Genomic DNA, 26,958 nt, shown 5'->3' with positions numbered 1-26,958 from the left:
CATCCAGTTCGGGGGACCAGGAATTGATGGAGCTGAAGCATGTGGAAGCAGGCTTTGCTGAAAGAAGCTCCATCCTCCCAAGCTGCTGCATGGGGCAATGGCAGGAGTTCCTGCTCCAGTGTCCGCAGGCAGCCAGACGATAGAAGCAGCAGGAGGTGCAGCCAGAGCTACAGACGTGACTGACCATGCTTAGGGAACAGCAGCGGTAGCTCCTGGAGATCCCACACCGGGAAAGGACCGGTGGGTGCAGGTATAAAGCAGGAGAGAGGGGCTTGAGGACCCTGAGGTGTGAAGCTCAATGCAGGAAATGTTTTGGCTGTGGGTGACTCGGGCACGTAAAAAGCATTTGCCCCTGTGTGAACTGTGCTTTAAAGACTGTGCAGCAAATGCAGAAGAAACGGAGGAGACTCTGGTCCCATGGCCCCAAAAGGGGCAAGGACGGGGGGGGGTTCTTGGGGGCTGTATGATTTTGCTGGGGGGAGATGGGGCACATTAGAAGTTATTGCCCCACTAAGAGCTCAGATGGTGGGAAACAAGGATTCTGAAGATTTGGGTGCCCAGGTGGGGGTGCGATTACTGAGAGGTTTGGACCAGGACGGGTAGGAGGAGGCCTGAGTGTTTATGGGATGCATCGGGCAGTTCTGCCCGTTGACGAGGGAACTTGGGAAGAATGACATCCTGTGGAGAGTCCTGCAGAGCGAAGGAAATACCTCCCCAGATAGAGGCACCAAGGCAGAGAAGGGTACCGGGGAGCAGAAGCTCCTGGCAAAGGCCAAAGACAGTACAAAGGGGATGCAGACAGGGCCTTGGGCTGATCAGCATGCAGTGGGGATGCAGACAGGACCTCATCAGCACACAGGGACTCCGATAAGGGCCCAGGGCAAAAGCAGGGGTCCTTTGTGGGAGGAGAGACAGAGGACTCCGGTTTTATGGGTCCCGTCATGAGGACTGGGGATCGGCCACAGCAACAGGCAGCTGTAGAACACCCGCTACAGCTGATACGGTGAGAAAAAGAGCAGCTGGCCGGCAGAGCATTGGGCCATTCAGAAGGAGAGGGTCGCCTGACCCTTGGGGCTGGTAAGCTTGAGGGAGAGGGAAATGCTGGGGCAGAGACCTTGAAGACCTGGAGAAGGAGCTGAAGGTTTATGGTCGGTGCCCTGGGAAGGGTATGGACAGTGAAGGCTTTGCCTAGGGGTGGGCATGGCTTTACAGGGATGGGGAGCAGGGTCAGTGCCCTTCCTCTGCATCAGCTGACCCAAATGAGCTTTCAAAGAGAGCACCTGTGCCTACAGGCGAAAAGATCTGGTGCGGGAAAACCTGGGTGAGTCAGGCTGAAAGCCAGTCAGGAAAAGGGAAGAGAGAGTGGATGTGGGGCTCTCACTGAATAGGGAGACCTGGGGAGCTAGGAGTGCCAGAGTCTCCTGGGAGGGAAGGCAATGAGCACCTGTGAGGACTGGGGAAAATGCCCCAGGAACCATAGCCCAGAGTGGGCTGAGGAACTGTGTTGTGTTTAAGTTTGGATAATAAAATTGTCTAAAAGAGGCTGTGGGTGTTGCAATGGGTCCTTTAGGAGCTGGTGCAGGGGGCGGGCGGCTACAATCTGCATGTAGAAAAGCTCTTAAACTGACACCTTTGTATCCCTTCCTGCTCTTCTGGAACAGCACCACTGTTCTGCCTTGCACCCGTTCCCTGATGTGTAACTAACGTTCTCTCTCGGCTTTGTGAATGCATGGATGTGAATTAAAAAACCTCACCCAAAACAAAGCAAACACAGTCCCCGACACACCATCCTCTTGGGAAAAAGCACAGGGTGAACAGAGCCTATGCCAAAAGAAAAGGAGTACTTGTGGCACCTTAGAGACTAACCAATTTATCTGAGCATGAGCTTTCGTGAGCTACAGCTCACTTCATCGGATGCATACCCTATGCCTATGCCCTGAATGTAAGCTGTATCAGACCAGGACAAGGCATGAATCGTTGAGCTGAGGGCCTTCCACCAATGATGCCAGATGCAGATTCTCAGAATCCCCCCTGCAGATCTCTGTTCTCCTGGCAGTGCAGGCAGGGAGAGGATGTCTCCAAGACTTAGCTCTGCCTTCTGTATATTCCTTCCCTTGCATGTTGGGTCTTGACATGCGTACTATGCAAATTTCTAAGTGTGGGGGGAAAAGAGCTGACATGTAACACCAAAAATTCATCTGAAGGCTAAATCGGTATGTTTGTAGGTGGGTTTTTTTTTTCTCCAGTTGAAAATAAATCAACATATAAAATGATGATCTAGTTAAATATCCTCATTACATGTTCCAGGCAGAGTCTGAGTCATGGCATTTGCACTGTGCTTTTTAGCCCTGCGGGGCATGTAAACGTTCCCCTTCTGAAATACCTTTTGGCCCACCCCAGTCAGATATGCCAGGTATCAGTACCAGTGTAGTCTAGATGTAGAATGTGTTATAGGCAGCATGTGTATCAATTCTGTCGATGGGTAAAACTCCTTCCTGTGCAGTGGGGACCAGCTGAAGGTCTGTGTACCACTTGTGCCATATTTTGAGGAGTTAAGCTGTTTGTTGCTGTTATAACTTGGCCCTGTCCTCCCTCTGGGCAGACACCACTCTGTTGTAAATGGGCCCGAGTCCTGGGCCCCACAGTCTCCTAATGCCCCTCTATCTGAGGAGTGACTTAGTGGTGTTTCTAGCCCTCCGTCTCTCATGTGCACTTCCAGATGCATGCCCCATGCCTGATACCCTCCTTGGGCAGCGGGAGCCTGCATCTGCCGTGACTCATAAACCTGTGCCACAGTCCTCTGACGTTCCTAGTTCCGTAGATATGTCCCCCCTGTGTCCACCTGGCTGTGGGAGCTCTGGTTTCTAGTCAAACCCTTCCGGGACAATGTGTCAGGAAAGCAAAGAGATACCAGCTTAGCAAAGGAATTTCTGAGCCACATACACTTTTACTCTTACAGCACTAGAAGGTCACAGATCTTTCACCAACAACAAAATCCTGAACACACTCCCTCTGAGTCTGATCTTCCCCGCCTGTGTGTCTGAGGTTTGCTCAGCTTCCTTAGGGTATGCAGCCCTTCCTGCCTTTTCTTTCCTTAGCCTGGTTTTCTGGCTTGTGGTGGTGGTCTGGCTGCTTTGCTCGAAGCAGCAGCCACTTTTTAAGACAGTCTCTGTCCCGCTTTTTGCTCCTGTGTTTCAGCTGTGGGAATTCCCGGCTGCAGCTCCTTGTCAACTTCTACGTAGAGTCATTCAAAGACAATGGCCTGGTCAGTAGAAAATCCATTGTTCCAGCAGAGATGAGTCATGCAGCAATGATGGCCCTTGATGGTTCTCTCATTGGTAGCCTTCTCTGAGGTGTATAGGGTAGACTGGCCTTGTCAAGAGTAGACTGGTTTGCAATATAAACTGGATGTCTCTTAATCCAGCATAGAGGTTACAGTCAAAAAGGGGTTCACAAAACAAAAGGCACATCCCCAATCTGTCACAAACACTTTGTTCTCCACACAGAGATGAATTTAACCATATGTGATGACCCAGCAGTGCCTTTCTGGGTGAGTAGTGAAGGCAGGGGGTCCAGCATCCAGTGTGATGGCTTGGGGGATATGTCCACATTGGCGTAAGAATTCCATTTTGATTTTGTGAATGCCATCTTGTATTTCAGCCTCTATTTTGAATGTCACCTTGAGTGTGTCTCATTCATATTGTAGCAGGCACTGGGCACCTAGTGGACAGACTATGTCTGGGAAAAGGTGATAGAACAATCAAAGACTAGCTACATGGAATGGCTCTACCTTAGTGAAGCAATGGGTTTGATACCAGCAGGGCCATTGACTTGGAATGATTTTCTACCTAGACATTGACAGGGGGTTGGAGCCTGGAAATTCCTCAGTAGAAGCACAGGGACACAGACAGTTTTAAGAGGAATGGTTTCCTAGGCCTTGTCTACATTAGAAAAGGTTTGCCAGTATAGCTATATCGGCAAAGCTTCCTAGTGAAGACACGGTTACACTGATAAAGAGTGCATTTGCCAGCATAGCTTATACTAGTTCCCTGAATGAAATAAGCTATACCAGCAAAATGATTGTTTTGCTGCTATGACTGTGTCTTTGCTAGGGCTTTCACTGGCAGAGGGATGTGATTTTTTTTTTTCATATTCTAACTGTTGTAGCTATCCTAGTAAAACCTTTAAGTGTAGCCTGAATCAAAGGAGGCTATTCCACCACCAGAAGCAAGATGGCCAGGCCAAGAGGGCCAGAAGAGTTGCCTGCCTAAAGGAGTTGGACAAAACCCAGAATTCACAGGGGTGGTGACGATGTCGAGAGGGTTTGAGTTCAGGAGCTAGTCATTTTTCATAGGGCTGTAACTGTCTTGTGATTTTTAAGAGTAAAGTGTTTGTGGTTAAGAAATTCCTTTGGTGAGGTTGTGTTTCCTTGCTTTATGGCCACGCTGTCCTTGAAGGATGTCACCAGAAAGCCCCCTGCCCACAGCCAGGTGGATGCTGAGGGGGCTGGGGGCTCAGGAGGGCTGTGACTCTGGTTCTGGGTTCTAGGTGGCTGGACTGCAGGGTCCTCCTGTCCAAGATAAGTGTCAGACCCAGGGTCTGCACCTATGGGTGAACATGAGACTCTAGAGCTAGAAACAATAATTAGTCACTCCCCAGATTCAAGGGACCTAGAAGCATGGTGAGATCCAATGGCTGGATCCGCTTGCAATGGATCGGTAACCATCCAGAGTTGGACTGGGCCATTTATAACATCCAATAACTAGAGATGAGCCTGAACAAAAATCCCTGGATCTGCACTCTGGAGATGATTGAGTCTGAACCCAGATCCAAACTTGGCATTTGGTCCTTACAACTCTCTCCCTTACAAATCCCTCCACTGGCTCCCCACTTCCTGCCTCCAGTCAGTTGATGGTCCCAGCCTTCATTGCTCTCTTATTACAGTTCCAAACCAGCACCTCCCATGCTTTCTCCCATGCTGCTTGTCTCACTCAGAGGAGCTCCCTGTAGCCCTCAAGAAAACTACCTCATTGTCCTTCACATCCCTCCTTACAATTCCGTGGCTACGAAGCCTACAAAAATCTTGACAAGGTTGACAGTGCTGGTGTGCTGAGACTACAGCCTGCTATGTTGACCAGTACTGTCATGGTTTCCTTGTCCTCTCCCAACCGTCGCTCTCCATTTGTCTCTTGTCTTCTATTTAGATGATAAGATCTTTATGGCATGAACTGTCTTTTTGTTCTGTGTCTGCACGGCGCCAGGCACAATGAGCTCCTGATCCATGACTCGGACTCCGAGTGGTCTGGTAATACAAATGATAAATGATCATAGAATCATAGAATATCAGGGTTGGAAGGGACCTCAGGAGGTCATCTAGTCCAACCCCCTGCTCAAAGCAGGACCAATCCCCAATTAAATCATCCCAGCCAGGGCTTTGTCAAGCCTGACCTTAAAAACTTCTAAGGAAGGAGATTCTACCACCTCCCTAAGTAACGCATTCCAGTGTTTCACCACCCTCCTAGTGAAAAAGTTTTTCCTAATATCCAACCTAAACCTCCCGCACTGCAACTTGAGACCATTACTCCTTGTCCTGTCCTCTTCTACCACTGAGAATAGTCTAGAACCATCCTCTCTGGGACCACCTCTCAGGTAGTTGAAAGCAGCTATTAAATCCCCCCTCATTCTTCTCTTCTGCAGACTAAACAATCCCAGTTCCCTCAGCCTCTCCTCATAAGTCATGTGTTCCAGACCCCTAATCATTTTTGTTGCCCTTCGCTGGACTCTCTCCAATTTATCCACATCCTTCTTGTAGTGTGGAGCCCAAAACTGGACACAGTACTCCAGATGAGGCCTCACCAATGTCGAATAGAGGGGGACGATCACGTCCCTCGATCTGCTGGCTATGCCCCTACTTATACATCCCAAAATGCCATTGGCCTTCTTGGCAACAAGGGCACACTGTTGACTCATATCCAGCTTCTTGTCCACTGTCACCCCTAGGTCCTTTTCCGCAGAACTGCTGCCTAGCCATTCGGTCCCTAGTCTGTAGCGGTGCAGGACCCTGCACTTATCCTTATTGAACCTCATCAGATTTCTTGTGGTCCAATCCTCCAATTTGTCTAGGTCCCTCTGTATCCTATCCCTGCCCTCCAGCGTATCTACCACTCCTCCTAGTTTAGTATCATCCGCAAATTTGCTGAGAGTGCAATCCACACCATCCTCCAGATCATTTATGAAGATATTGAACAAAACCGGCCCCAGGACCGACCCCTGGGGCACTCCACTTGACACCGGCTGCCAACTAGACATGGAGCCATTGATCACTACCCGTTGAGCCCGACAATCTAGCCAACTTTCTACCCACCTTATAGTGCATTCATCCAGCTCATACTTCTTTAACTTGCTGACAAGAATACTGTGGGAGACCGTGTCAAAAGCTTTGCTAAAGTCAAGAAACAATACATCCACTGCTTTCCCTTCATCCACAGAACCAGTAATCTCATCACAGAAGGCGATTAGATTAGTCAGGCATGACCTTCCCTTGGTGAATCCATGCTGACTGTTCCTGTTCACTTTCCTCTCATGTAAGTGCTTCAGGATTGATTCTTTGAGGACCTGCTCCATGATTTTTCCGGGGACTGAGGTGAGGCTGACTGGCCTGTAGTTCCCAGGATCCTCCTCCTTCCCTTTTTTAAAGATGGGCGCTACATTAGCCTTTTTCCAGTCATCTGGGACTTCCCCCGTTCGCCACGAGTTTTCAAAGATAATGGCCAATGGCTCTGCAATCACAGCCACCAATTCCTTTAGCACTCTCGGATGCAACTCGTCCGGCCCCATGGACTTGTGCACATCCAGCTTTTCTAAATAGTCCCTAACAACCTCTTTCTCCACAGAGGGCTGGCCATCTACTCCCCATGCTGTGATGCCCAGCGCAGCAGTCTGGGAGCTGACCTTGTTAGTGAAGACAGAGGCAAAAAAAGCATTGAGTACATTAGCTTTTTGTCACTAGGTTGCCTACCTCATTCAGTAAGGGGCCCACACTTTCCTTGGCTTTCTTCTTGTTGCCAACATACCTGAAGAAACCCTTCTTGTTACTCTTGACATCTCTTGCTAGCTGCAGCTCCAGGTGCGATTTGGCCCTCCTGATTTCATTGCTACATGCCCGAGCAATATTTTTATACTCTTCCCTGGTCATATGTCCAACCTTCCACTTCTTGTAACCTTCTTTTTTATGTTTAAGATCCGCTAGGATTTCACCGTTAAGCCAAGCTGGTCGCCTGCCATATTTACTATTCTTTCGACTCATCGGGATGGTTTGTCCCCGTAATCATAATACAGTGGGTCAAATCAAAAGTTTGAAGTTCTTTTGCTAAACTTTAAGATGTAAAAAAACAGAAAAAACACTCAACATTTGGAAGTTGGGATATTTTGCTAAAGCATTTAATAGAACAGAGGACGTGAAGTACCCTGCTAAGACCTCCAGGAAACGTACAATTATCGGGATGAAAATACCTTCCATAAGTGACTTAGCTCCTAAAACAGTGAGAGTAATTAACGTACTATAAAAGACAGAGCTGCAAATCCTTGCAGGATTATCACAGCAAGGCAGTAGCGAGGCATTGTCTAAAAAGATGTCCTTGGATTGGACGGTAGAAGCTCTATGTTGTGCAGGCATTATCCAGGGTGTTCCTGTCCTGCCAGAAGTGGGCACATTTCAGATACCATGTACAGTGCCTGATGACTCCAGTGTTTCCTTCTGGCTTCATTCCCATGGCTCTAACTGGTAGGAGCTTGTCATATCTGCAACCCCTTCCAAGAGGGAGCATGTTGGTGCTGCAGCTAGACTTTGGGCTGTTTTTTAAATCACTCACTTATAGGGTGGCCAGGTGCCCGGTTTCTGGTCGAAAAGGTGACCTGACAGTGTCCAGTCAGCTCTACTGACCAGACACCCAAAGTCTGGTTACTACAGGCGAGGGAGTTGGGGAGGTGCTGGGTCATCACACATGCCAGCCCCTACGCAGCTGGGGCCACCTCCTACCTGCGTCGGGCAGCTGTAGCTCCCAACCTTGGCAAATCAGGTGAGTCCCTCCTGACCTGAGGGGTGGGGGATGATAGGGGAAAAGCAGTGAGCGTCTGGGCGAAGCGGAGAAGAGGAATGGACAAGATGGAGCCTTGGGGGGAAGAGGCGGGGCAGGGGAGGTTCCAGCCGTCCGGGTTTTAAATATTACCAAGTTGGCAACCCTACGAGTCAGTTAATGATGCCGAGGTGTAAGTATCACAGTTCAGGGCAATGGCGCCTGTATTTCCCCGTAGTGGTTCCGTGAGGGCACCCACTCTCAAACTCCTGGCTCCCTGGTGGTTGCTTTTCTTGGGTGGAGCCTCGTGTCTCTCTCCCTTCTGATCGGGGTAGTTCCAGGTTGCACAGTTCCCTGCCTTCACTGTGTTATTGCCAGCCAAAGACAGTCTGCCTAAATAGGCCTCCTTGCTCTCTCTTCAGTTCTGAGAGTAGCGGAGAGATGGCCAACAGTTATACGTTACCATACAATGCTTCCTGGGCAAGTCTATTTTATTCCTAAGGTAAAAGCACTGCAGAGGAAACATTAAAACAATAAAAGAACCTACATGCCTGCTATAGGGTTACTGGACATCCCCTCCTCCCCCACCAAAAAACTATCTCCAACAGAGGTTCTGGCAAGTGTGTCCTTCAAATCACTAAAGGGGTCTTTTTGTGTTCACAAACGTGTAACAGCCTCAGCTCAGAACAAGCACACAGTCTTATGGGGCCTCAGTAGGCCCTGTCCTTCCAATCCTTCCCTAACGATTGGGGCCCTCTGTGGAGCAGGGGTCCTGTGCATTTGCTGGATCAGGAAGCCGGGCCTGAGGCTGTGTAAAACCAGGCTATTGATCCAAAAATCCTTTCTTTGTCTGTGGGTCCCTGGAGAAACCCGTTTAAACTAGTATATGCGAACGTCCGCAGGGCGTGGCTTGAAAAGGCTGATAACCAGGGGAATTAGATTAGCATCCCCCTCCTCCTAAATTGCATACAATCTCACATGAAAATATAAAGAGTTGTATTTTTGATACAATAGACTCCAAAGGTATTAAACTCAATTCAATAAGATTTGTCCGGGATATTTCAGGATATCGTTATATCTGTCACAGAAAGTTCATGGGAGGGGGAAAGAGACTTCACTGAGAAATTTGTCTTCTGCATGCATTCTCCACTCACTTGAAGGAGTTTCTTGCTGTAGCTGTATTGTGGTTACATCTACCATAGGAGCTGGACCAGGCTCCTTGAGAACCTCAGCGAGGAATCCAGCTAGAAACTAAATAAGCCCCTATCCCCCAACAAGAACGGATTCTCATTGAGTTCAATGAGATTAGGCACCTAACTTGCTTAAAACCTTTTGAACATCCCACTAGGCACCTATCTGTATCTTTAGGAGCCTAACTGCCTTTGAAAATCTGGCCCATGGTGCATTATGGGATGGAATTTTCCTGGGGCAATATACCACACTATGCTGTATGGCTGTGGTCTGTTTCCATACGTCTGTTCTTTTCGTAATTCTGTGCTATTGCAGTGTACAGGGGAAATGAGTCACCAGACTAACCAGAGATGTACTGAACCAAGATCCTTGTGACTTTGTATATCCGATGAGACCGGATGAATGCACAATGTAAAACTATGGAAAGGAGCTGTGGCTGAATTGATCTAGGGAGGAGCTTAAAGTCCTCCATTGTCTTTGGTCCAAACAACAAAGCAGCTTTACTTTATTTTTTTAATCGTGAGAGAAAAAAATAAATGAAACATTCATTTTTGCTTCCATATGGAAAGAGTGGCTAGGCAAAAAGTTTGGATTGGGCCCTTTGGCCTCAGTGGGGTGAGGAAATCTTGACATACGAGAGGCTGGAATCTATGGTGTTGTGACCAAGGGCTTATCTAACTGCAGAATTGCACTGGTTCAATTTAAGGTGTGATTTTAAACCGATTTAGTTAAAACTGTGCAAAAAAGGCTGGATGGGCACTCTAATTTTAGAAACAAGGTGGGTGAGGGAATATCTTTTATTGGACTAACGTCTGTTGTGAGAGAGATGAGCTTTTGATTTACACAGAGCTCTGCTACATCTCTGTGTAAACTTGTCTCTTCAAGAAGTGCAAGTTTCTGAGTAGACAGAGTTTTGGTGTGTAGAGACATAACTGCATACTAAAGGGTGAAAACTCCCTTAAGGATTGGCCTGGCCATGAATATAACAGACTTTAGACTCCCGGGCAGCAGTGGGGAAGTCTGCCACTGATGTGATAGTCCCAAGCATGCCGGGAGGCCTATTATAGACGTCAGAGGAGCTTGTGCCTGCTCTTCCATTATACGTGCGCTGACATTGTGCTTGGTGTAATATGAGATTCATCCCAAGTAGTTTACAGTGCTGAACGCCAGGGAGACGGAGCTAAATGCACCGAGACACCCAGGAGAAGGTTCTGTCTTAGTTCCTTCTCGTTCAGTACAATGCGCAGTTGACTGTATATTAACTGACATGGGGGCATTTGCAGTCTGAACAGCAGGACTGAGTACGGAGGAGGGGCGGGATGTGAAGGTAGGAAGGAGGGCTGGCACGCAGGGAGGAGGGAATTCCAGGCATAGGGGGTGGCAGGGAGAAGGCAAAGGGGGACAAGAGAGGGAGAAGGAGATGAAGGGGGAGAGGAGATGGGATTCCGTGCTAAGAAATGAGACTGGGTAGTGTGTAGGCTGGGACAGAGTCATAGGCGAGGATGCGTTTCACTCAGGATTTAATGCTGTCTGTCCAGCTGGGCAGAGGGGGCAGAGTAAAGGGGGAATTAGGAAGGAGGAGATGGAGGCAGAGTCCAGAACTGATGAGTGAACTCCAGGTTGATAGGCAGGGCCTCTGTTTCCAAGCACAGTCCCTTGTGAGTCCCCTTAAATCTATCTTTACCTTACTCCACAACCAAGCCTTCCGAAAGCATGACTAACCCTTCACTGGGTTATTGGTAAAGCCCCTTCTTTATACCCCACCTTTAATTCACTCTTCCTAGGCTGTGCTAATAGCCTTGTAAATAGCGCTGTTAAGTGTGTAATTATCATTCTTCCAGGTTGTGTGATATAAAGGGTGTAACCTCTCACAGCATCTCTTGGAGGCATATTACCCAAGAGAGAGGAGCCAGTGCACGATAGGCCCAATTAAGCTAAGCAAAGAAGCGAGGGTATGAACCACAGATATTCCAGCTCCTAAGGAGACTATTTTCCCAAAGCTGGGCCATGGAGACTGCACTGCAGTCCCTAAGAGGGTCAGAATGAGGCATGGGGGGCGGGGGGAATACTAAAATGGACATGGGGTAAGGAACCTGTTAAATGTACCCACCTCTGCTTATAATACACAATTCTGTGACTTTCAGCTGTTTTCTCTAGTGTGTCCCTTTGGCCGCTGATCTCATAATCTGACCTGGTGATTGCCCCCAGGGTTAGCTTTGGGTGGAGTTTGTCAGAGCTTCCAAGGGACAATGGTGATCCTCTAGTCTGGCCTCCTGCATAACACAGCCCGGAGAATGTCACCCAGTGATTCCTGCCAACAGCCCAATAATGTGTAATTGAGTGTATCTTTTAGATAGACATGCAGTCTCCATCCTAGGACTCCACAAAGAATCCGCCACATCCCTTGGTGAGCTGTGCAATGGTTAATTACCCACTATTGAAAATGTGCACCTCATCGCCAGTTTGAATTTGTTTCGCTTCAACTCCCAGCCACTGGCTCTTAGTCTGCTGATTTAAAGAGCGCTCTACTATTCGATGTATTCATGGTATATGCCACTGGAGACATGACAGCCTGGTGTTGCCATCTCTCCCCCTGGGGTTATAAATGTCCCTGAGGTTCCTTGCCCCTCTGACTGCCAGAGTCAGCAAATAGTTAACCTGTCTGAGCCCAAAGCCTCCGAATGGTCTGGTTAGGAGCCAGGTGAGCAAAGAGCAGATAAAGGCAGCACCTGCCTATGGGTTTGGAACAGCCCGGGGCCATAGGTAGAATGTAAACACACTCTGAAAATCTTACTGTCTGACTCAGTGCCAGCGTCTTCTGGGCTCTTGTAATGGAAAATATTCTGTCTGAGGTCATTCAGTGACTAGAAAACCAGCATTTAATACCCATAATATTAGGTGCCAACTCGCTTCTTCCTTTGTGTCGATAAATAAACAAAGTGGGGTAGCATTTTGTATTGCCAAGACCTTTGTTTTAATGGGAAGGGTTTAAGTTTTTCTTCTTCCTCCTCCTTTTAAATGCATGGACTCTGCAAATTTCTGCTCCATTTGCCTCTATTTGCTCCTTTTGGCCACATGCACACACCCAGCCTTCTGAGCAAGAACAAATGTCTGTGCTTCCTTGTAAATCTGTGTTTGCTGCCCCAGGCTATGTTTGTAATTCCCTTGCTGAGCTTTGAGATGAGTAGGGGAGAGGTGCAGCTAGCTGAGATGATGGAAGCTGCCGTTTCCCTCCTTTCGTCAATTAGGCTGCTTCACTTGGCTTCAGCTAATTATTAAAAATTTCCATTGGAGATGGATTTGCACTTGCATGGCAGGTCGCGGGATGTGGGACTGAGAGACCCGAGGAGGAGAGTAAGGTGGGCTAGTCCCTACTTGTAACCCTGGGACAGAGAAACGACATGGCTTTAGAACAGATCAGTGCAGTTTGCTCCCTTTGGTATATTTGTTGTTGCTTTTGTCCAGTCCCAAGCATGATAATTCTAGCAGGACTAGTGGCACCTTAGAGACGAACCAATTTATTTGAGCATAAGCTTTCATGAGCTACAGCTCACTTCATCGGATGCATTCCACTGGATGCATTCCAATGAAGTGAGCTGTAGCTCACGAAAGCTTATGCTCAAATAAATTGGTTAGTCTCTAAGGTGCCACTAGTCCTCCTTTTCTTTTTGCGGATACAGACTAACACGGCTGCTACTCTGAATTCTAGCAGTAGGCCTTCCACCAGTTCCCCTGGGGAAACTCGTCCACTCTCTCCAAAATTACGGCTAAGGAAACTTCTCCGGTGAAGTGAGCTGTAGCTCACGAAAGCTTATGCTCAAATAAATTGGTTAGTCTCTAAGGTGCCATTTACAACACACACTTTGCTTCTCTACAAAAGAAAAAGGACACTAAACTATCTAAACTACTACATGCCACAAGAGGCCACAGCAATGGTTCCCTTAACCCACCCGGCATAAAAAAACAACCTTCCACGCAAACTTCCTCGTGGCTGGACTTTACAAAAACTAGCGAATACAGACTAACACGGCTGCTACTCTCAAACTTTTCCGGTTTTCACGCTGAACTTTCCTGCCTTTGGTTTTCATCCAGTGACGAATCCCCCATTGTTCACAGAAGGCTGGACCCGCACGTGGCATTTAGTGAGGGGGAAGAGGTGCTTGCAAACCAGAAGATCTCTAGGAGCAGATGGGAGCATCGTCAGCCAGAGAATTCATAGCATGTAGGGGTTCCCTCCAGGTCCTTCTTCCACAGACATCAGCATGGTGCCTGAGTACCTTATGGACATGGCCTGTGTAATGAAATGCAGTAGAAAGCCCTATCAGTTGTTTTAAAGCACAGTTCCTCTGTAAATTATCACATACATTTGCAGTGCAGTGAACAATAATGTGAAACCGTGGACCGAATTGGCCATTTAAAACCAAGCTCTCCCCACTTACCGGGATGGGGAAAATGAGCCTCCATCCCTCCTCTCTTAAAGATCAACATATTTTTTGTATCATCCCATCTAGAGGCAGCTGAATCTCTGCCAGGGATTTCAGCTCACTCACAGCTTTTAGAGCTTATAATTCAGGTGAGACATGTTAATGCTAACTGTAATATCACACCGCAATCCGCAACTCATAGTAAAGATGGCAATCAATGCTCATCTCAGTCTCAGTGGGGCTTTTGGTGGTAGTTGTGTCTTGCCCATGGAGATTCTCCTTTAGCTCAGGGTGGTGGAGACATTTGGAGCCGGAAAGTAGTAAATTCTGTGCCACGCCTACCATTGTGGTGACAATTTGTTAGCCAGGACTCTGCCATCAGGAGCAGTTTACTCCTCCCCTGCTAGCGTGTGGACTTTAAGGCTCATGTTTTCAAAGCTGTCTACAGGATTTGGATGCCCAATTCCCATTAAAATTAACTTTAAAAGTCTCAGCCTAACTGTTTCACTTTTCCTCATGCTTTCGTTTCTGATGTGGCTGCTTATCCCATGTACATCTCTGCAGCAGAAAAGATTGCCACTGCTCCCCATCAGGGCTGAGACATGCATGCAGATCTCAAAATTTTGAAGAAACAGAGGTTTAGTTCAGCTCCATGCTCTGTATGTTACTATAATTATGAAACTGACAGTGTGCTGTAGGTGAGGGTCCTTGGGACCCTGCTTATGAACCTAACTCGGCAGCTGACCTGGCAGGGGGAATTGGCAAATGTACATTCCTTTTGGACAGAATGAAATCTGCACGCAAATTGACACGTGACGCAGTTAATATTCCATTGTGTGAGATCTCTGAATGGACTGAAGCCTGAATGCTCCATTAACTGCACACACGTAAAATATTCCCTGAGCTTGGGTTTTGTTGCCAGGCTGGGGAGTGGGGAGAAGTGCTGTATTTAGAGATAAAAATGTCAGTGTTGAAGGTACATACTGAAATCCTTTCCTTTAAAAAAAAAAATTTTTTTTTAGAGAAAGGTCTCTAATCTTCAGGAAAAAAAGAGAGGATTAGATGCAAAAATTACTGAGTTTCAAATTTCCAATATAATTGTCCGAAGTCTGAAAGCACCTCTCCTATTTGTGCCAAGATCCTTACTATATTTTGCAGTGTGTACACTCTACAAAGAAAACCCTGGATCAGTCTGTTTTTTTGTTTTTTAACATAGTAGTAAATGCAGAAACCACAATAACATCCCCAAAGGGGCTGTACTCCTAAGTAAAGGGCTAGGTTTCCTAAACACAGGAAACTCTGAAGCATTGCGGTGGCAGAGCAGGTAGGTACTAGCTTTTCTTTCCTGAAAGCCCAGATTTTAATTTATAGACAAATAAAAAGATCTTCTCCTGTTCTGGGCTGGTTTCAGAGGTTTAGAACAATAAGCCTTCCGGTTTCATTACCTACATATTGTATAGCTAGCGAACACTTAGAAGGGATTCGGTTAAAAAGGGTTGGCTGAATTGCTGGCCGCCATTTGAATTAAGAACCACGAATGAAACCATAAACTCACATTTCAGAACGGTCAGGCCTGGCGAACTTCTCGTTGTATTTCCCACCATTGTATTTACCACTGCTCACAAAAAGAAAAGGAGTACTTGTGGCACCTTAGAGACTGCTCACAGTCACTCTCCAGCCAGGGGATTGTAATGTTGTCCTGGGAACACATGAGATTACCTGGGCACATTATTGTTCCTTTGCCATGGTACCTACAAACCAAGGACCTGATTGTATGAGGTCATGACTGCCCTCAGCTTCCACTGGCATACTTGTAAGGGGACCATAGCAAAACTTGGGCCTGCAAACCCACTACTCACCAACATATGTTTCCTTTTATATGTACATAACATGCTGGCTCACCACTTAAGGGCTGCAGGGTTTGGGGCTAGTCAACTGTGATTACCACTGAGGCACACCTGGACTGGATCTGGTAATTCCCTTTGAAGGGCAGCAGGTGGCTGCAGTGAAGGGGGAAGCTCGGAAAACTGCAGGAAGTAAGAAAGACCCTGATACCTGGGGGCTGGGCATATGAGGCTCTAGCTCTGTAGGGGCCTGGTCTGCCAAAGCAGGCAAGGCCCAGGCGGGGGAAGGCCTGGGAGTAGGGTGAGTTGGAGAGTGTTGGGATTGAGCAGACTCCAGCCGAAGGACCTGGGATGAGAATTTTCCCTAGTGAGATTACAGGCCTGGGACTGACCCAACCAGAGAGTAAAACCAATGGATGGTGTCTAGGGACGTAAGATTTAATCTTGGAGCTTTATTTATGTGAATAAACTCGGACCCCAAAGAAGGGCTGGGGAACGGGGAAGAAAACCCTGTGTGGAGTTTGTCACAGAAGCCTGTTGAGGGAGAAATCGTTAGCAGGGCACGTCTGCAGAGGCACTGCTGACCATGAGGGGGTGCATGGGAGGCTTCAAGCACATAATATTGTATCCCTAGAAGCCCTGATTCAGCAAAGCATTTAAGCACATTATTAACTTTAAGTACATGCTTTGACCTCAGGAAAGTGCTTAAGTGCTTTGACATTTAAAAATAGATCTACAATTAACAATAGGCCTGATTCTCCACTGGACTGCACTAGTTTTATGCTGGTGGAACTCCAGTGACTTCAGCTTGGATGTAGGATTTGGTTTTAGGATGTTTTAGTTTTGCAAAACAAGGAATTTGATATCCTGGAATTGGAGGGAGTTTGTGTAACTGCTTCTGTTTTGGGCCCATAGTTTTTAAGGGAAGTCCTTTTTTAACTCTACTGATCAAGTGACCTATTTGCCCAAGATGAGGTCTATAACTACCAGCACTCATGTTCTGAAAGCTAATCACCGACCCTATCCAGTGGTTTATAGCACTGGGGTGCCCTTACACTATAAAGAGAGACAATATGGGAGAAGAAAATGGGGAGACAACTTTTAACTGTACTGAAATGTAGTGAAGTTGGAGAGCTTTTTGGAGGAATGCAGCTGAAAACCCTAAATTTCTCATTTGAAAGATGGGACTGTCCATCCCAGATATGTTAGACCTTTTTCTGCTAGAGTGAAGAGCCCACTGTTAAGTATTTATTCCCCATGTAGATAGCTATAGACTGTGATCAAATCAACCCTTTTCCAAAAAAGCTACCTGTCCAGGATGATTGATAACCTTTCCGTTACGAGTTGCCCGACGTAATACACCTTTCTCTGTCTGAATTGCTCGTTCTCCAGGAGGGAGGGAGAAGGCCTGAGGATCTACTGGGATAATCTGAAAGAGCCATCTGCCCTGTCCCGTTGGAACCCATGGGCCACAGATATCCCTTATGCAACTTTCACAGAACATCCAGTGAAGAATAGCACTGAAAGGTTCAGTGCCATCTGCCAGGTATGGAGCATGGCTTCTCCGGATAGCAGGAGAAATACATACTTGTGGAATGCCTGGAAGGTGAAAGGCATGTTTGTTTGGGGCCTAAATTTCTTAACTGTACCCTTTTTAATTCTCCTTGCATTCAGTAATTCAAGTGATAGCAATACACTGAGAGAACTTCTTTATGAACCAATGTGATCATATGAGAGAGACGAAAGCTTGTGCATTTCCCTCGGGAACAAAAATATACAGCCCTGCTATAGAAATGCTATATGAGTAGCAAATGTGTTTCACAAATTAGACTTACTGATTGTGTAATATAAAGGCAGCCCTTTTCGTATGACAGTATATGTACAGATTTAACATATGCGTAGAATAAAAAAGGGATATAAGACATGTTAAGTCTGAACGGAGCTAGGATCTACTCTGAGTCAAGGGGGCAAAGGTCGATCTTATAGTTGAAGCATTGGGCTGGGACTTAAAACATCTGGGTTCAGTTCCTGGTTCTGACAGAGATTCCATGTGACTTTAAGCAGGTCACATGGGACCAGATTTTCAGAAGAACTCAGGGGCAGTTTTTCACGTTCAAAAAGTGCTTAGCCCCTTAGCAACTCCCGTGGTTTGGGATGTTGGGAAGAGGAGAGGGGAGCTGTCCATTATTCTCAGCTAGAGCTGCGGGGGACTGCAGCATCTGTGAAGAGAAAACCACTCACCCCAGTGGGTTCTGGAGCAGGTGCCCCCCCCAGCAAGGTCCCCATTGGTGCTGGGCAGAGCTGTATTTAGCAGCACGCCGGGATCAGTGCTGCTGGCTCGCTGCTCCATGCTGATAGTGGGGAGGGATTTCTGCCCACTGCCAGGAGGCGCCAGGGGCTCATCCGGAGATTGGTGCTGCTGATGGATCACTCAGCGCTGAGGGGAGCCCGTGGCGGTGTAGGAGTGCGGTGTAGTCCCCGGTGGGTGGAGCAAAGGCGCTCAGGGCGAGTGCGGCAGCTCCTGTCACAGGATGCACGGGGCTCCCTGCGGGCAGGAGAAGCTGCCCCAGTTCGCGTTACCTTCATTCAGGAGTGACGGTACCGGAAGGGCCTTCCGACACATCTTGTTTTGGGACTCGAGCACTGGGTGGGGGTGGACGGGTTTGGATGCTAGGTGTTGGTTCAGCTGATGATGGGGATAGGGCACAGCTGTTAATTTCGGATCCAGGTTCAGTTGCTGACCCGCCCCATGTACACAAACGCTGCGGGAGACTAGGGGGAAGACAGGGTTCAGATCTAGGGGTTGGGGTCAGGTTGACCTCTGCAGCAGCTGGAAGTTGCTGTCTGTGTGAGAAGGATTCAGGGAGGGGGCCATCTGAGTGCAGCTGCTCCCAGAGAGGTGTCCATTTAAGAAAATCCACCGCTACAATTGTCGCTAACTGGGAGTCTGAACAGAGTGAGCAATGGGCTTGGGGCCTGACCTCCCCTCCCCTCCAGGTCAGCGATGAAGCACAGGGGTGGCAGTGCGTTGTTCTGACACATCCCAGGCTGTGGAGAAACAGCACATCAGTCTCCAGCGCTGTCGGCCCAGAATGTCTCACCAGCCCTGCGTTTGCTTAAAAAGAGAAATGGGCCTGAAACATAAGCCCGGATCAGAACCTGGGTAGGGATCCGAGCTCATTGCTCGAAGCTGTTGCTGTGGATCTAATCTGAGCACTGAATCCAAATGCTTTTCAAACTTTGGGATCTGGAGCCCAAGTCTGGGGATGTTTGGATCCTGGGTTTTGGTTCTGCCCATTCTAGAAAGACAAGCTCCCGACCTGGGGTTCTAGGCCTAGGTCCACTTAGAAATCTTTTCCCCCTTCTTTTTTAATATTTTAATATTTTTAATAGTAGCTTCCCCCCACTTTACTATTTACCCTCTTCATTCCTAAATCATAGTCTCTCCAAACCGAGACAATGCTGTGCCTCACTCGGGTCACTGGTGTTCTTGTTGCTCTGGCTATGAGACAAGGAGCCTTCTCTCTCTTTCTGTTATACCACAGATATGTCACTTGGAGGATTCTCAGCTCACTTTTACACAAATATACTTTCTTCACAAGCTCCTTCCTGAGAGCTCTGACTGTGATTAATGAGCCCATACTCCTGGTGTTCAGTTCCATTCACATTGGACAAACTTTCTCCCTCTTCCTTGTCTCCATTGTCACCACTTTCTCACCTATTTTGGCTTCCTGTGTCAGTTTTCCACCCAGCCTGTCTGTCTCTTGTTTTTTATGCACCTTGCTTGGCTTCTTCACATTCTCTGGATGGCTTTAAGGGCTGGAGGTCACTTCCTGATCTCTCTGGTCCTTGATCCTCTACAAAAAGTCCCTGTCTTGCACGCACAGGAAGTGGATCCCTAGAGCTTAGAGAGACAAGGTGGGTGGGGGAGGTATTATCTGTTATTGGACCAACTTCTATTGGTGAGAGAGACAAGCTTCCGAGCTTACACAGAGCTCTTCTGCAGGTCTGGGCAGCCCAGAGACCCAGACATTGGTGTTAAAATCTTTAACCCTTGGGCCTCTGCCATTTTTCCACTGGGGTGGACAGAGGAATGTTCTTTGGGGGTGGGGGAGGGAGAGGGGTGGCTGAGGGACAAGAGGAGATGCCTGTATATATGCATCCATAGCAAACTGAGGAGGATTCACTTACACGGATTATTTGCTGCAGACAGTTGAGCGCTCAGTGCACGGACGAGACAGGTTGCTTTCCTTTCAGCAACTGAAGCTTAGAGAAAGGAAGCCAAACACAACATGCAGCTCTTTCCGTAGAACTTCACATAATTCTCACTCTTGTCATCTCCTCCTTCCTTCCATAGATGTCCGAGTTCACTACTCAGTTGGTCCGGGCCATTCAGACCGCCCAGAGCAAGAACCCGGCGCCAGGCAAAACCAGCGGAGTTGTGGTCCTGAATCAACCCCTCCTGATCAACACCTACACGGGTTTTATGTCTTTCATCGGGAACCGAAACAAACTTGGTTATTCCCTTGCCCGTGGGAGTGTTGGCTTTTGAAGTTCTCCATGGTGGGGAGTGCTTTTTATTTGTTAATGTCACTGTTCTTTAAATTCTGCATATAGCCCCATTTCTTTTAGAGGTTAAAAAGATGCAAAGGTTAAGTGATGCATAGGTCTTGTGCTGGCCCTCTGCCCAGGGGCAAATTTCCCTCCCTTTGCAACGTTTTTCCTGGGCCTTTCAGTCCTTACTGGGTATGAATATGGATGCATTATAAACTCTTTACGGTGTGTGCAATAGAAATGAATCAAAACCAGGACTCCACACCTGAACCCTGCCAAACTCTGGGAGAAGTTCAGATCTGAAGTTGAATCTTTGCAGCTGTTGCCCATCTCTTGTGTAAAAACTCCACCCCAAACTAAGCTGTCTAGCCCAGCCGGCCCATTGGTAATGTCAATGCAGTGGCTGCACTGCTTAAAACTGGGGCTGTGTCCGCACGGGCTCTCTCAGTGATAATGCTTTAGTCATTCAGGGGTGTGAAAAAACACCCCCCCGAGTGACAAAAGTTTTAGCACTTGAAAAGCTCCGGTACAGACAGCGCTTTATCGCCGGGAGCGTGACTACACTGTCCCCGTCACAGAGCTGCTGCAGCCGCGCTGCATTGTGACCCGTGTAGACAGACCCGCAGTGTCCCTGGAAATCTGCAGTGCAGGACCTACAGCTACCCATTGCCTCTTCAGTGACCATGGGGCTCTGAAGTCTGTTTCCCATCTCGGGGTTCTAGGAACTTTGCAGCACAGTAAGTAGGTGCTTGCTTCAAACGTCAGAACTAACATTCACGCTACAGAGAAATAGTTTAACTGATCTCTGGAGGTGGCCCAGAATTGATACGAGCCTTTAGCTATCTGCACTCTCTCACATGCCGGATATATTATTTTGTGCTTGCACCTATATCTGTCAGTCCGTACCTGGAAATGACATCCTACACTATCCTCAGTGCTGCCCTTTAAGATCTCTCTTGTTTTTTTAAAGAGCCGCTGTGTTTGAAATTCTGTTTGGATCACTTGGAGAATCTCTGGAGTAACCCAGTGACACATCTGGAAAGGAATTTTCTCTGTTTCTCTGGTCACATGACACCTGGTCCAAAGCCCTTCAGAGTCATTGGAAAGACTCTCATTGCTCTGAACTCTTTTCAGATCAGACCCATTGCAAAAGACAACAGTGAAATAAATATCTTGAAACAAATCTTAAAGGATAAAAAAAAATGTTTACTCATAAACTTTTCATATTCTGCATAAGATGTTAGAATGGGGGAAAATCCAACAAAACCAGACACATTATTTTTTGGACTCTTCAGAATATTTTGGCTAAATAGATAAGTGGCTAGTATAATTGGGTCTCAGAGTTTGTTGTTTTTTAAGGATCAGCATCACAGTATATTGTCATTTGAGATTTTAATAAAATAATCTCCTCAGTGGTTGTGTTTCTTTTAGGTTCCAGGTGGCAGATAAGTGAGTGGACAATGTTATTTTTCTTTTTGGGGGTAGGGTTGTCTCCAAGGCTCTCCCATTTTCCTCACCTACAGGCCCTGCAACATACTGCTTTTCTTCTCTATGCCCTGGCTCTGCACTACAGTGAAACCTTCCCGAGCCAAACAGTTCTGTCATCTAGAGAGGGCCATTAGAGACTTATGGGATGTTCTCCATTTTATTCAGTATCTGATGTCTCTGCAGCATCAGAGAGTTCAAGGCCAGAAAGAACCATCAGGGTGCTGGGGTGGTGTAGAAAGAAATAAGAACAGGATATAAAATCTGATTTCCTATAGTCTTCACTGATGGCCTACGCCATGGGCATGTCTTCAGTGGTTGCATTTAATAACTGGCATTGATTAATATCACCCATCCTTTAAGGACTGTTCATCAAAAGCCCATGGAATATCTAATGCAAACCACAAATGTACCATATAAGTTGTAGCATCCTGTTTGCTTGGCATGCCACCAAAACCAGAAAGTGGGTGAGACCATTGGTCACACCAGAAGGGTTGTCAGCACACAGGACTCTACAGATTCTTGAATCCTTGAATTCTGTGTTACCCTTAATGGATCCATCTCAACCCAAAATATAACAAAAATGTTTTCAAATCTAACCACCTTCTCTGACTCCAGACTGGGCAGCAGTTGAAGTTCCAAGCCAGGAATGAAGCAAATGTGTTTTATTTTTCTTCTCTGCATCCGTTACAGATTCCCCTCACCCTTTAATTTGTTATGTCAGTTAGCATTGCCCTCCTCAAGGCAAGAACTTTTTATTCAGCCTGCAAGAGGAAATGTTGCAATGTTGGAAGAGGTGGGATGAGAAATCTTTGGCAATTGTTCTTAGGAAGGCATCACTGGCAACTTAGCACAATAATTTTGCACAAGAAAAAAAAATCCTTGCCTAGGAAACTGGGATCTTGCTGAGAAGGTGTTAGGAAAATAAATATCTGCTTTTAGTTCATGCTGTTCCCTATTGGGATTTAACATTCTGCTTGTGTAGCTCTTTCATACCAAGCTAACTTTCAAAGTAACCCCCTGCCATTCCATTGCCAATGTGCTTTTAAAGACACAAGCCGAGCTTTATTTGCTAAACTCCACCTTGTCAAGAATATTTTGAACTTGTTTTTGTTTCTGATTCAGACAGAGTTACTGGGCTTCAGAGCCTCCAAAATGTAGGTCGCTTGATTGAATCCTTCCCAGGAACAAAGGTTATTAACACTGGGTTTCTTGAGGACCTGTGTGAGGCAGGTCCTACGGTTACCTGAGACAGGTGTTCACTTAACAAAAGTATACTCACCATAATTGTGACTGGCTTTCACTCATTTGCAGCCTAAAGACTTAACAGTGCTTGGAGACTGAAGTCTCCACTCTCCCCTGGAGAGGGTCCCACCAGATCAGGGTGCAGAGACTTTTCAAAGGGGCACTCTTGGGAAGTTTGAACTGCAGTTACTCATGCTTATTATATGTGGATTTTGGCTCACCGATGTCCATCTTCAGGGCACATTACACTAGCACTAAAATGCCGAGGGAGAGGGCTGGAAGATTAACGAGAGCGTTCCATAGCCTAGTGGGATGGAAAAACACAGAGCTACCACCAGTGGGACTGTTCTGGCCACCGTTGAAGTTGGTGGTAAATGTTCATTCACTTCAATGGGGCCTAGATTCTTCTCCAAGCCATGACATTCAGAGCCTGTTCTGATTTTATCCAACCGCAAGGGAGTTCAGATCCGGGATGCTGGCTCGACGTTTTACCAGGTCCAAGGGGAGAGAGGGGATGGGAGACAGTCACAAAGTCTGGACTTTGGTTTCATCCTATTTGTCCTTTGGATATTGTATCACCACTTGGGAAGCCATTCATGTCTCAGTGAATTTCTCTGTCAGGAAGCTTTTTCCTGATGATCGTCTCCTTTCTTATTGACGTCAGCGTGCTGATAGAGATGTCTCACGCAATGACCTAAATGCTGTACTGCACGATTTCAGTGCAAGAACTGTATTAGTTTCAACCTGTTTCTGGAAACGTGCCTTTTATGTGGTTTGTGTATTACACACTAACCTCAGATTTCTTTCGTGAGTTCAACAATTCAACTTTAATGAGTTCAAGGGCTTTGCAGGAACTGCAAAAAAGTATTTTTGTCAAGCTTTTTGTTTTCAAGCCCATTTTAGTTTCTAATGTCTGATTCGAATATTAATAACCACCGCAGGGAAAGAAGTTTGCGGGGGGGGGAGGGGAAGCAGGTTCGTTATACCTCCTCAGCACGTAGCGTCCTTAGGAATGAGCTGTAACAGCACAGTTGCAAACTGGTGCGTCTTTTAGTGAAAATGGCCACAGGAGTTTCCTTCGGGACTCCTTTGTTTCTGATGCGGATTTGATCCTGGAATTTTAGCTGCTGCTTCAGGCACCTATTAAATAAATGTGCACAAGGTCCTTTTCAGTGCCTAGCATGATGTGGGTATAAATTAATGAGAGCATGATGTTTAGTGATCAGAACTGGGGCGGTTGGGTTTTCTCCCTGTCTTGCTGTGTGAACCTGGGCAAAATGCTTAGGGCCCGATTTTCAGAAGGGGCTTCTAAATACTGAGCCCCCTACACTCTGACGGGGGACAGTGGGAACCGCCGGGGCTCAGTACGGCTGCAAACCAGGCCTTGGGAATCTACAGATGAACACCCAAAAACAGAGGCACCACTTCCTGCCTCGCTATCCCCAGCTCTAAAACAGGGGTCACAATGAGTACCTTCTGCACCTCACAGGGTGTGGTATGGGTTTACCAAACAGAGTCCCTCTTATCTGGTGACAAGTGCTTCTCTTCTGCAGCCCCTGCTGCCTGCACCTCCTTCAGCCGTTGCCTGGCAAGGCTTGATTTGGTATTTTCAGAACAACGTGTAGATCAAGCGACTCTCTGATGCCGCTAGGTTACCCTTGCTAGGCCCTGATATTTATGCCAGACTCCCGGAGCCCAACTCCTTCTTTGATGTGGCCGTGCAGCACCTCAATGAGTATTTCAACTCTGGAGATTCGGTTCTGCTAAGGTGGGAAAACATTTTTGGAAACTCACCAGCAACCCAATGAAACCCTATATGACTTTGCAGGTTGTTTGTGGCATTTGGCCCAGGACTGTGAATTTGGGGATGTTATGGCTTCTGCCATCTGACGGGTTCAGCTGCTCCCAGATGCGAAGCTTCAAAGGCAAGATCTGTTTCCAAAGCAATGAGGGGCTCTAGAACGGAGAATTGGTGCGGCCTGATATGCCACATACATGAGACAAAATGCTCCTCCTTTGCTGCCATGGTGCCTTGGTGTGCTCCCAGCAAAGCACCATCATTCTGATGCCATCGTGCAGAGGCCGATCGGCGTCCCCACGTGTGAGATTGCTTTTGCTGTGGTTTCCAGGCAGCGGAATATATGCGTCAGGGAACAGAATGTCCCTGCCACATTCCCAGTCTGCTAGCCTCAGGAAATGGAAGAGCCAGGGATAAAACCTGCAGGGATGGTTCCCATTCAAATCAATGGGTGTAGCCCAAACACCTGCTTTACCTCCCCACTGTGCAGTCAGCCGATCCTTCCCTGAGGAAGAGGTGGGGGACCCACTCCTTCCCTCTTTCTCTTACAGGAATGATCTCCGTGTGAGTCACTCCCAGCACCCTGTGGACCTTGTTTCCCTGGAAATGGGGCCCTGCCCCAGCAGCCGCAGGGCTCAACTCAGCTCTGACACAGCTTCCGGAGTAGGGCAGGGCACCGACGGACTAACACATCCCGGGGCAAGGCTTGACCACACTTCAGTTGCACATGTGGCTGTTGACTTACTGCAGAAAGTGCTAAACTCAGAAGCAGAGGGAGGGTGGGACTGCAGCGGGTCCATTTTCATCGTTCTAGATCTCTGCTTAGCATCCTTCCTGGGTACCGCCTAGGCCCTGGGTGTCAGGCTTGAGGGAGCAATCAGCTTGCTGCTTGGGGATGCTCACTGTTTACTGTAGCCCAAGGGAAGCTGTTGATCCAAGATCTTGGATTATTGACCAACATGGTGACGGTTAGGATGGCTGGGGATTACTCTCGAAATCTCCACTCAAGTAGCAGCCTTTGTGCTGTAAAAAACTGCCCCCTTCCTGATTCCTCCTTTCTGGTTTTTGATCTCATCTATCGCCCGACATTCCCAAACATCTGACACATTGACGCTGCCTTTCCCTCGCTCCCTCCCTCCCTCCCTCCCTCCCGGGCCTGCGCACACACTCCCCCAAAGCCTTGTGCTTCAGCTGAGTGACACGTTGGGCGGTGAATGAACGGGCACAGCTGTGTCGAAGCATCCGAACAATGAACACATTCCAAAATAGAATGCGCTCGTGGGGAACAGGCAAACCCTTCATGTGCCAGAGACGAAATCCAGAGAATGCTGGGCTGGATCGCTGGCTTTTCACGCCTCCTGCTAATTAAACCCTGCTTCCATAGTAGCTCTCCTGTCTGCTCCATCCAGAGTCGGTGGCTTCCTACCAGCTTAACGGAGGCATTTCCCTTGGGACCTCTTCCAGTAATGACTGAAGTCCTCCCACATCACCTTTAATACAGACAGACATAATTAAGTCATTTCATTTGGGCAGGTTGATTTGCTAAAGGCCCATGGTCCACCATCGAGTTAAAGGGGCAGTTTGTCCAGCTTTTAACCTCGGCTGGGATTCTGTTACACATAATCCTCCCTTGATGGCCTTTGCACCGTGTTCTGAGTAATTTAAATGGTGTGGCTTAAATCTATTTAAAAAAGAAGGGGTGGAGTGCTCATCCTAGTCATTCCAGCTGAGAAACAAACCCAGGCCAGCCAAAATGCTTCGTTTAAGGATGGGTGAGTCTCAGAGCACGCCGAGATTTGGTTTACTTACGAATCCAATTTTGGAGCCTGGAATCCTGTTGCGGATTTGTCATTCTGCTAGCCAACTGCTGTCTATGGGCAAAGGGGGAAGAGTCACTCTTGCAGCATTGCCAGCGCTCACCATGACATCGTGAAGCTGGCCATGTTTGGTATTTTTCAGAGATCCCCGCTTTAAGAGAGAGCGGGCTCCAGTGCACCTGTGTCTGATCACTTGCTGCAGTGCTGGGCTTAAGGAAAGGCTCCTAGGGCCTATAAAGGGACAGCAGCAGGGGGAAAGGTGCGATGTAGGGAATCTCTCTCTTAGCCCAGGGAGGTGAGGGAAAGAGCTGCAAGGGTTCTCGAAGGAAGTGCCTGGGGAAGCTGCTGAGAGCCCAGAAACACAGGCCCAAGAAGGAGGGTTGTGTAGCCCCCGGGAAGCAAGTGGAGAGACTGCAGGGCTGAGAGACTTTATTCTGAGTGAGGGTGGAAGGGTGGAATTTATTTCAAATTTTTGTGGACTTAATAAAGTAGAAAAGGCTGGGGAAATTTTGTCTCATACCTTAT

At 47.6% G+C, this 26,958-nt stretch overlaps 1 protein-coding gene across 4 annotated transcripts in view; it reads left to right on the top strand.

Annotated features, from left to right (window-relative positions):
• TPRG1 (tumor protein p63 regulated 1) overlaps positions 1 to 21,464 on the top strand; it is a 107,270-nt gene extending 85,806 nt beyond the window's left edge. For all 4 annotated transcript variants that reach the window (XM_084639827.1, XM_084639824.1, XM_084639826.1 and 1 more), the window contains exons 5-6: positions 16,927 to 17,080; positions 19,892 to 21,464. In XM_084639827.1, the coding sequence (XP_084495953.1) occupies positions 16,927 to 17,080; positions 19,892 to 20,086 (349 nt within the window). In that variant the 3' untranslated portion in view covers positions 20,087 to 21,464. The remainder of the gene's footprint in view (positions 1 to 16,926; positions 17,081 to 19,891) is intronic.
• The last annotated feature ends 5,494 nt before the right edge of the window (positions 21,465 to 26,958 follow it).

The sequence above is a fragment of the Lepidochelys olivacea genome, assembly GCF_965140295.1.
Source record: "Lepidochelys olivacea isolate rLepOli2 genome assembly, chromosome: 9".
Taxonomy (NCBI): Eukaryota; Metazoa; Chordata; order Testudines; family Cheloniidae; genus Lepidochelys; species Lepidochelys olivacea.
Note: the sequence above shows the minus strand (reverse complement) of the source record. Positions and strands in the feature narration are given on the sequence as shown.